At 41.8% G+C, this 11,112-nt stretch overlaps 1 protein-coding gene across 1 annotated transcript; it reads right to left on the bottom strand.

The window, feature by feature from the left end:
- Nucleotides 1-1,775: 1,775 nt before the first annotated feature.
- Nucleotides 1,776-9,556, bottom strand: LOC131227216 (putative disease resistance protein RGA3). The gene is made up of 2 exons (XM_058222965.1): nt 5,977-9,556; nt 1,776-2,027 (listed from the first exon to the last, which is right to left on the bottom strand). The coding sequence occupies exon 1, from the start codon at nt 9,155-9,157 to the stop codon at nt 6,023-6,025; it is 3,135 nt and encodes a 1,044-aa protein (XP_058078948.1). The 5' UTR covers nt 9,158-9,556; the 3' UTR covers nt 1,776-2,027; nt 5,977-6,022.
- Between the last annotated feature and the right edge of the window lie 1,556 nt (nt 9,557-11,112).

The raw sequence follows: 11,112 nt of genomic DNA, 5'->3' as shown, positions 1-11,112 counted from the left end.
GTGCATTTTGCCTCTGTATTTACACTGGCAATGTATTGTAACTTAAAATTTCCACAAAATGTAGGTAGGTATGTATCCAATGTAAAACGGCCACAGTTGAAGGTTGCTACCACATGACAATCCGATCATGGTAGGGTTGTCAATGGGTACCCAATGGACCCGACCCGATTTAACGGATCTAGGCCCAATATCTTTGACCCTTTTAGAAATATAACAGGTTTGGATCCACCACTTTGCATCTGGTTACAAAATCAGCTCTACTCGGTCTGAGTCGGATCCACCATTTTGGACCCGGTTGAGACCGGGCTTAAGGTGGGTCTGATTAATTTTAATAATATAATACTCTGTGTGTATGCTCACACACAAGATTCAGCTAACTTAGAAATTAAGGAGTAATTAATATTAAATTAAAGATTATTTAATGTTAATAAATAATCTATTAACAAGGTCGCATAGACGTAGATTTTACTAGGGCTGTCAATGGGCCGGGCCTATTGTTGGTCTGGCCAAAATTCTGATTTTACTGACCCGAGCGTGGCCCATTGACACCCCTAGATCTTACCCGAAAAGATAAGAGAGAAAGAGAGAGAGAGAGAGAGAGAGAGAGAGAGGCTTTGAAACTCTAGAGAGAGAGAGAGAGAGAGGCTTTGAAACTCTCGGCAGGATGGTGGACGATACTCAAGCATTTAGAAATTACTTGAATATTGTGTATATAATATATTATAGTTCGAATTAAACCGTCTAGATTATGTATATTAGCTTAATCTTATTATTATCTAAAATTTACTCTTATTTGGTTATCTGGCTATCAGATTAATGGACAGTTATTGGACGGCTGAAAATGAAAAATATCATGCCTTGTTTGAAGAAACTAGGGTCCATGAACCAGAGGTTACGTGATTGGGTTTCCTCAGCTATGCGGCCCACCTCCAAATCAAGATAAGCAATCATACATTTTATAAGGAAGAAAGATTATCGGCTCACAGCATGTCAATGTGCATGCAGATAATGGCTATTCAAAAATCTACATTTTGAAGTTTCTCTGAGATTCCCGCCAACCGTTTAGATGATGGGAGATGTGTGTCCTCAACATTCTGGGTGTTCCCTGTGCCAGTACTATTCATGATGCCCCACTTAATTGGCAGGCGTATGCAATGTTGAGATGATCTGGACCATTCATCCGATGGACCTCACTTTGATTAGCCTAGCCTAAAACGTTTGACCAATCCATGGTGGTTCGCACTTTATGAATTTTCAGATTATATTGTGGTCTAGGGTTGGGTCTAAGCACTTGGGTTAACAACAGGATGGGCTAGACAGCAGGGGGTCAAATTCTGGCTTGATTCAGGTGGGCCTAGTTTTCTATAGAGGCCCCTGATTTTGAAGCATGGCTTTGTAATAGAAGCCTTGGGTCGAGCATAGGCCTGGATGTTCTTAAAAATTGCAAGCCTTTGTAGTATCATTGATGGGAGATACTACAAAATATCACACCCTCTTAACTGTCAGAATGGGCCTGTTATGTACACAATTGGCAAGCCAGCAGTCGGATTGGCTACGATCATCCTTTAAAAAAAATAAAATAAAATAAAAAATAAAAAATAAAAATTATTTGATGCATCTTATATTAATCTAGGGGCCCAAGACATGTACGCAGTAGATTGCTGAAAAGCAGACCCCACCTGTATCATTTCTGGGCCGAACAAAACCTTTTCATCCACGATCAATCACAACACTTAATTAACAACATATTTAGAATAGTATTTACTCTTCAGACCACTTCCTATATGTGTGAATTGGATTTCTCAGAAATAGAATTTTGAGCACTTGAATTTACATGTTTGGATGGAGAATTTCTATACTGCGGGTACACAGAGAACCATAGAAATCAACAAGCTAAGAAAATGTAGAAGACCAATGCAGCCCAGCTATCAGTTCAAAAGATTGTAAGCTGGCAAATCCTTAATGCTGGAGACGTCTTCCAATGCTAGCTCACGCTCCAGCTGCGGTAGTGTTGATTTCAAAACCTCCTAGAAAGATGAGGAAGACAGATCAAAGAGAAAAAAAATCAGGTAAACAAAATTTCAAGGGAACCCAATTCCTTTAGGGACACAAGGATGAATGTGATGAGGTCAATCACCGTCTTCCTCAAGGATAACTAATTCGAATCCATGAAGCTTCTTTGGACTCTTTTGGAGACTACTCGAATCCACAAGGAAAAATCAAGAAAATAGAAATAATATTCTAGAAAATTTGTAAATTGGTTAATTCTTGAATAAACAAGTTTACACCCCTTTAAATAGGGATACTAAGCCATGAAATAAGTTCCGGAATTAAATTACAGCTAAAATTCCTAGAAATCATGACTTACTATAAATAGTAATCTTACAATTTACAGACGGTCATGATTCCTACAACTGCGCATGGTTTTTAGCTAAAGATAGTAAGTGTTCTATTTGGCCGAACCATGATGTTCCCCTAACTATTCTAACCACTTTTCATGTTGACGCAGCTCCTGGAGCCGAACAATGAAAAGTTGTACTTAAACTAAAACTTGCTATAAATAGTAAAAACAAAATTAAATTGGGAATTTAACTGTTGAACTGATGGGCAAATTTGGTGATGGCAAATTCATTAACGCATTCTACCCAAAATTATATATGGTATTTCGCAAATTCGGCATTGGAATTCCACCGTTTGCGATATACGTCATCCAGGCTAGGTTACTCAGGTACATTTTCCAATCTCCAACTGGGCCCTTTCTGATCCATCTTGACCATGAAACTGGCCACGACCCGCTCTACATCATCTAGGCTAGGTTACTAAGGTACATTTTCTGCCTTCTCTTAAATGGGGTGATGGCTCATCTACCGTTCATGTGGGTACTGATCCAAACAATCCAAATTGTGGACCATCCAATGGAGGTCATGGAATGGAGATGATCAGAGGTATAGATTCAACGATTGATATAAGATGGTTAAGATTCATCCTATTGATGTGATTTCCAGGATATGCTCCATCTACAACAGGACCCACGATTTGGATATCTATAGACACAAATGTATGCCATTTGTGTGCCTGATAAGATCAAGCCACTGTCAATGAAATGGAGTGTCACAGCGGTGCTTACATTGAATTCCATATAAGAAGCAAGCTTCACAAGCCACTGAGCATTCATCATCTGAAATGACACAGAGTAGAGGTTATCAAATGCCATTTCATCTTCTCCAAGCATCTCCAGAAGTCGAACACCTGTTAATGAAGTAGTCTTGCCTGCAAGAAAGTTCCAACCATACGTGATTTTCATTTTCAATGAACACAGTCACAGGAAGACATTTTTAATGTGGGTACCCAATCAACCCGACCCGATTTTAATGGGTCAGGCCAGGTTTGGGTATCACTTTTTGGATCCAATTAAAAATCGGTCTAGTCAGGTTTTGGGTTGGGTCCAGGCAGTTTTAATAGTAAAACTATGTATTTTTAACATGCATTGATTATTCCAGTAAGAAATGAGTTTCCCTATGCTGCACACGTGTAAGAGAGACTATTTATACACATCATGCATCCCCCAAAGCAGCATGCTTGTGTGAGATCTAATCCATCCAGTAGGTAGGCCTAATCATATAAATGCTCTTGACTGTCCCAAAGCCAACTCCAAATTTAGATCCAAAGACTCAATGGGTACCTCGAATCCGATAAGATCCAGGTTTTTAAGAACCAAACCAGACATAAAAGGACCCAAACCTGGCAAGAACCGAGCCTGGTAAGCCCAGGCGCAGGTACTACAAGACCCAACCCTTTGACAGCCCTACCTGTTTGGGTGCCACTTAAAAATGAGTTCATTGCATTTTAATAAATAGTAATTATGTATTAGAGATCATGATTGATGCTTATTAAGATTACCTTGCTAGAAAAGAAATGGGGCGTTCGATAGCATTGACATACATCCAATACCTGCCGAATGACATTGAGTGCCATCTCAAAAACAGTCCAGCAATCAATTAGAATTTTTTCAGATTTTCTCGATGTGATTGAGTTGTCGATATCGATGCTATCGACAGCTGCTCAATGGAATTGAGTGGATTGTCGATGACATTGACAAACCCTATTACATATAAAGTTAAGACATCTGACAACATAGAGTGAGCTCAGATGAAAATGGATTTCTTGCCAAAGCCTGTTGTAGGTTTATGCACTTGGACGCTAAGTGAGGCCCACTGTGATGTTTGTGAGAAATCCACCCTGTCAATCCATTTTTCCAGCTCATTTTAGGATATGAGACCAAAAATAAGGAAGATCTATAACTCAAGGGAGCCACATCGAGAGGAAACAATAGGTAAAGAAATTCCAATCATTGAAATCTTACGGGGTCCACCTTGATATTTATATACTATCCAAACCATTCATGAAGTCATACCCATTGGAATGAACTGAAAACACAAAAAAGCAAATTCCTAATATGAAACTCTTATGGCCCTACGATTGTCTCAATTTCCTCTCATGTGGCTCACTTGAGTTCCGGATCCTCCTCACTTTTTGTCTTATATTCTAAAATGAGTTGGAAAATCAGATGCATGGAGTGGATTTCGTTCCTCTAAGGGCCCGTTTGGCCGGTCGGATTGGAAGGGATTGGACGGTATTGGAAGGGATTGGAAGTCAAATCCCGGGATTGGCCTGGCGTGCCAAACAGAGTCGGTGATCTTATCCCAATCCCATTGATCTTAAGATAATCCACTGACAACACCATCATTACCTTTAAATCCCATCCGATCCACCCTAATCCTTTCAAATTTGCCTTGGATCGTGTTTGGTTCGAGGGATTGGGAGGGATGAGAAGGTTTAATCCCGGGATTGGCCGGGCGTTCTAAACAGACTGGATATAACAATCCAGGGATATAGCAATCCCATGGATCGTTCCAAACAGACTGGATATAACAATCCAGGTATATAGCAACCCCATGGATCTCCAGACAATCCACCGACAACACCATAATTACCTAGAAATCCATGCCATCCACCCTAATACCATTCAATACCTTCCAATCCACCCGGCCAAACGGGCCCTAAGTGTGGTCTACTTGATCAACAGATAAATTACAAACAATCAAGTGGGAAGTAGGCATTTTGTAAACGGGCTGGGCTGGTGGGGTTGGGTTTCTCTGGGCCTGGGCCAAGCAAACCTATCGAGTTGGGCTTGGGCCTCCTGTGCTAGAATGCATGCTTGATTGCACTGGCCTGGCCCGACCTAACTCTCTCGAGTTGGACTTGGGCCTCCTGTGCAAGATGCATGCTTGGCTTGGGCCGGGCTCAGTCCTTGAACCTTAAAGTGTCAGATTGAGTGGAGCATAGCTTGACTCGACCCTGACCATGAGGCCCACCGTGATTATGTACTTAAATCAACACCGTTCATCCATTTTGAAAACTCATTTTAGGTGATGATTCCAAAAATGAAGCAGATTCAAATCTCAGGTGAACCATAATATAGGAAACAGTGGTAATCGACCATTAAAAACCTCTCGTGGCCACAAAAATTTTGGATGAATCTAATATTTGTGTAGTCTCTTCATCCATGTCCTTGTGACCTTCTCAACAGGTTGGATTACAAAAAAAAAACATTCCGGTGGCCCCATGATGTCTTTAATGATGGGAAATCAATGATGACTTTTTTTTTTCCCTGGTATGATCCACCTAAAATTTAGATCTGCTTCATTTTTCATTTTTTGGGAACATGTCCTAAAATGAGCTTTCAAGATGGATGGACGGTGTGGATATAAGGGACATTTGTGGATGTAAGGGACATACATCACTATGGGCCCCACAGTTAAGGATCAACCTACGTCCTTGGATCGGGGGATCATCTGGATGAATGATAGCACGAAAATAGCAGCAACTGAATTATCCAAACTCTTCAGTTGGTGGTCATCAAATGTATATCTATATACTCTGTATCTAAGAGAGTGAGAGAGAGAGAGAGAGTACCTAGTTGGAACTTGTCCACTTGATGGATCATCTCATCTTCAGTGCCTCATTTGATTCTGAGGTGGTCAATCCAGATGTTTGGGATGTGTGACGCTTTGCTCCGATACTTCCTTGTGCATTTATCCGCCAGCATTGGATTGCCAAAGATGGTTAAATATTGGAGACAGGTAAGGCCCCACAACCCTTGAGGCAATGACCGCAACTCGGGGCAGCTGTGGATCTTGAGAATCCTAAGTGACTTGAGCTGTCCCAAATCATCAGGAAGAGACCTCAATTTAGAGCAATTGCTGATACCAAGAGTCTCTAGTGACTCCAATTGTTTCCATCCGTAGGGGAGACACGTCGTGTTCTCTAAATTATAGATCTCAAACGTCTTGAGGCTTGGGAGGTTCGGTAATGGCCACAAAATCTCGCCACATCCCGAGATGTCGAGGGATGTTAGACTTTCCGGGAGGTGTGTCAGCAGTGCCTTCAATTTCCAGCAGTCGTAAATTCTTAATGAGTGTAGAGACGGCATTATCTCTCTGTCTTCTAATCTCAACTCCCACTCCTCCAATTCATACATGTCACTGAACTTGAGCTCTTCCAGCTTCGGGAATGCCACCCCGTTTATGTCCCCACCACTGCTATTCCCGTAAAACTCACTTCCCACCCGTTTTACAAGACCTGCCTTTATTTCAAGGTATTTAAGCGAAGGTAGTCTCCCTAGCCCAGGCAACTGTGTACACTTATTGCAATCTATTAATCTCAAGCTGACTAAATTTGAGAAAGATGAATCTCCTATCCAGGTTGGAAACTTGGAACAAATGTATCCCTTAATTTCCAGCTCTTCTAGGTTTGCAAGGGACGGCCGGAGGGCTTCAACTACATTTTCCATCCTCTCCACCTCACCATTTCCTGACATTTCAACAGCATCATCTGGTGACATATTTAGAGACAATACGCGAAGTTGTAACTTGTTCTCCAGTTGTGCTTCCTTAGCCTCATCCGCGCTCCCTACTCTCTCCAAGTGATCTATTTCTAGCGTTCCTTGGAGAGAGTCAAGTCGCTTCAGCTCTCCAATCTTACATCCTCCATCGCCTCCCACGATAAACCTACTCAACGTTCGAAGGGAACTTATTCTCCCCAACCCTTCCGGTAAGTACTTTAGTTCTTCTGTTCCTATCATTTCCAGATGTCTCAAGCGGACCATTGCACTCATCCCACTTGGCAGTCTTTGGAGGCGTTCACACATATTCAACTTCAAGGTCTGCAAATTGCTGAGACTACTCACTGATTCCGGCAACTCAACTATCTGATCTGAATAAGACAAGTCAAGATATCGTAAATGCTTCAGCAACCCAATTGAGCTTGGCAATTCTTTAATACGGAAATCAAATGCCCTAAGGGACCTGGCGCATTGGAATAAATGATCAGGGATGGTATCAATTTCTGAATATCCGGTCTGGAGGAGTGTTCGCAACTTTTTTGCATGACATAGAGGGGCAGGAATGTGTGACGTTTCCCTGGTGGCAATAAATGATGAATGACGGACTGTAACAGAGCTGGTGTCCATCTTTCCAGTCTCAAAGATGCAACATTCATTCTTTGTAATGAATTGGATGAGATCGTGAAGGAGATCATGTATTGTATATCTGACTTCATATTGATATGATCCCATTTTTTGAAACAAAGACTGCGCCAGTAGATCGTCAAAGTACTCTCCTCCAATTGCTTCCATCTCTCTTTTTCCATCGGGCTTGATGAAACCCTGAGCTAACCACAACTTGACCAATGTATCCTTCTCCATCAGACGATCCTTAGGATATACTGAGCAATATGCAAAACACTGCTTCAAATGGACAGGCAAATTATAATAGCTCAGCAACAAAGCCGGTAAGATACCTTTCGCGATGTCTCGTATTTCCCATGTTTGGCTTTCTAAGATGTCCTTCCAATCTTGTGTGGTCATCTTGGAACGCATGACGCTTCCAATTACCTTTAACGAAAGAGGCACTCCTTTACACTTCTTCACTATCTCTCTTCCGATCTTTTCCAACGCCCGGCAATCTTCCACTTTCCTCCCAGCGAAAGCTCTGGTTCTGAACAGTAACCAGCTATCATCATAGGATAAACCTTTCAATTCATGCATGTAGGCAGACGGCATGCATGTATTTGCAACCTTCTCGCTGCGAGTGGTGACCAAAATTTTACTTCCAGGAGCACCGCTTTGGAAGGAAAGCCATAGTTGCTCCCACTTGTCACTATTATCATTCCACACATCATCAAGGACAAGCAAGAACCGTTTTCCTTGTAATGTCTCGAGAAGCTTATTTTGCAATGGGTTTAGCCCTGTAAGCGGAGTATTTACCCGTTCTGCATCTTCTATAATTGCTTTGGTAAGCCTGACGAGATCAAAATCATCAGAAACACAAACCCATAGAAACACATCGAAATGGCTCCTTACCCTTTCATCCTTGAAGATCAATTGAGCAAGAGTCGTCTTGCCCAACCCGCCAACGCCTACTATCGAAATGACATGAATTCCTCCCTCCTCAGAACTGCTCCCGCTGACCAACTTGCTTATTATGATATCTCTGTCTCTGTCTCTCCCGAACATCTTCGATTCGTCTACGAGCGAACTCGTTTGAGACTCGGCCTTGTGAAGCTGACTACCTCCACGGAAACTGTGAATCTCCTTAAAACTGAACTTATTTGTGTCAGCTGCAATCTGATCCAGCTTCGCCCTTACTTGTTTGATCTGACGAGCAAAATCGCGTTGTGATGCGACTTTACTGACAAATGTCCGCACCTTATCTCCGATGTCGTCGCCTTCGGACATTGATTCATGGGCCAACCTTATCCAATCTTCTAGACCGCAACATGAAAAGAGTGAAAATAAGCACGCCCATGCCTGGTTTCCCATGAGTCGATCGTCAGCGTTGTGGGTTCCTGATTCAGATTCTGGAAATGGAATCATCTCATCAACCACGTCCTCCACATCGTAAACCACATCTTTGAGCTTTCTTAACCAAACTTGCATGCTTTCATTGTGAAATTGCATAATCTCAGCATCATTAAGAAGTGCTTGAATGGATTCCAATGTAGAAGATAACTTTTCAACTTCTTCTTTGGCATCACCCACCAAATAAACCTCTTCTCGAAGTTTGTTCACAACCATTGAAACAAGCGCATTCGCCATTGTTCGAGAACAGAGAGAGAGCTCTGAATCCCCAGAAAAATGGGAGAGAGAGAGAGAGAGAGAGAGAGAGAGAGAGAGAGAGAGAGAGATCAGATGCAGGAAATTGAGAGGGAGAGAGCGATCAGATCTCAAGAAATTGAGAGGGAGAGTGCGATGATCGAAGAAATGGTGAGAGATAGAGATGAGAGAGAGAGAGGTCTGATTGCAGGAAATTGAGAGGGACAGAGCGATGATAGAAGAATCAGGAGAGATAGAGATGAGGAAGATGAGATGAGATGGCGGGAAATTCAGAGAGAGAGAGAGATGAGAGATGAGATTCCAGGAAATTGAGAGAGAGAGAGAGAGAGAGAGAGAGAGAGAGAGATGAGATTCCAGGAAATTGAGAGAGAGAGAGAGAGAGAGAGAGAGATGAGATTCCAGGAAATTGAGAGAGAGAGAGAGAGAGAAAGAGAGAGAGATGAGAGATGAGATTCCAGGAAATTGAGAGAGAGAGAGAGAGCGCGATGATCGTCGAAGAAACGAGGAGAGAGATGAGAGAGGGAGAGTTCTCTAAGTCAAAGATTCTTTGAATGCTTAAGAGCGGCTTGATGCATCAATCTACAGCATCCAACAAAGCCCTGTGGGACCCGCAGAAATTTCCGTGTAAAATCCACTCCGTCCATCAGTTTCTTCACATCATGTTACAATCATGGCACAAAAATCAACCAAATACAATATTCAAGTGAGCCGTAACATAAGAAACCGTAGTGGTTGTGCTGCCATGGTTGGAACCTTAGTGGGGCCCACATAAGATTTTGAACAGTCTGATCTTGTGCTGTCCCTTCTTTCTAGTGGTAGTCACCTTTTGAACGGGTTGGATTGTCCATAAACATCATATTGAGCCCAGAAAAATTCAATGGTGAACGTGGCCCACGTGGGTCCTGGATCTGCCTCATTTCTGGGCTCTCAGCACAGGTAATGAAACTGATAGAGGGAGTGATTTTTACAAAGACACCGATGTGACGTGGGCCTCACAGAGCTTGGTTTTTCATGGGAGCGGATTAGGTGAGGGATTTTCTCCTTTTACCACCGAAATACTCTTGTTTCGATTTTATCAAATTATGCCTCTCCCAACCTACATAGGGTATGACGTTTCACTTGTACGTGAAAAGTTGAGAATTGTAGGGCCCAAAAGGTACGTCCATGACATCTCACCCATCCAACACATGCACCCCGTGATCTGTCTTATTCTTTCGTCTCAACCCTTGAGAGGAGCTCTCCAAATGGATGGACGGTTTGGATAGAACACATACCTCATGATTAGACCCACATAACTTGCTGACGTCAGTATACCAGCTATATAGCTGATGTGTGGTATACCAGCCAATCCGCTTTTCCAACGCATACAACTCATGAGCACTTGAATAAAAGACCTGATTAATCAAATTATCAATGCACCGTACATAAATTTGGGCGTTTCTGGACATGTCATGTAATTTTCTGCAGTGTGGCCCACCTTGGGGTTGGATTTGTCAGAATTTCATTCCTTCCATCTCTATGATAGGATTCAACGGGTTGGATGTTATATATATACAGCTTGACCCACAATTATCAACTTCATCAAAATTTTAAATAAATAAAGATAATTTTGTAATTTTAACCTTGAAAAGCATTATTTGGTGAAATTTAAATATGGAAAGTATTTTAGTAATTTTACAAAAAAGTAAGACATATATGTTGGGGGATGGGCGGAGACAAATCTGAATCAAACAATAAGAGATCAAAGCACTTAGAGAACACAAGATTTTACGTGAAAAAATCCTCACGGAAAAAAACCACGATACAAAGTATTACAAGAGATGATTAGACTTACGGATCTAAAGAACCCTAAAACCCTTTACAAAACCCTAGCTTTTCTTTCCCCTTTGCTCCAAAATAACCTTAGAACATTCTCAATACCTTAATCCCTGATTATA

This window comes from Magnolia sinica, chromosome 15 (genome assembly GCF_029962835.1).
Source record: "Magnolia sinica isolate HGM2019 chromosome 15, MsV1, whole genome shotgun sequence".
NCBI classification, from domain to species: Eukaryota; Viridiplantae; Streptophyta; class Magnoliopsida; order Magnoliales; family Magnoliaceae; genus Magnolia; species Magnolia sinica.
The sequence above is the reverse complement of the archived record's forward strand: the minus strand, read 5'-3'. Positions and strand labels throughout refer to the sequence as shown.

What these genes read in the sequence shown, in the direction of transcription:
- LOC131227216 (XM_058222965.1), bottom strand. Translation starts at nt 9,157, where the DNA reads ATGGCGAATGCGCTTGTTTCAATGGTTGTGAACAAACTTCGAGAAGAG.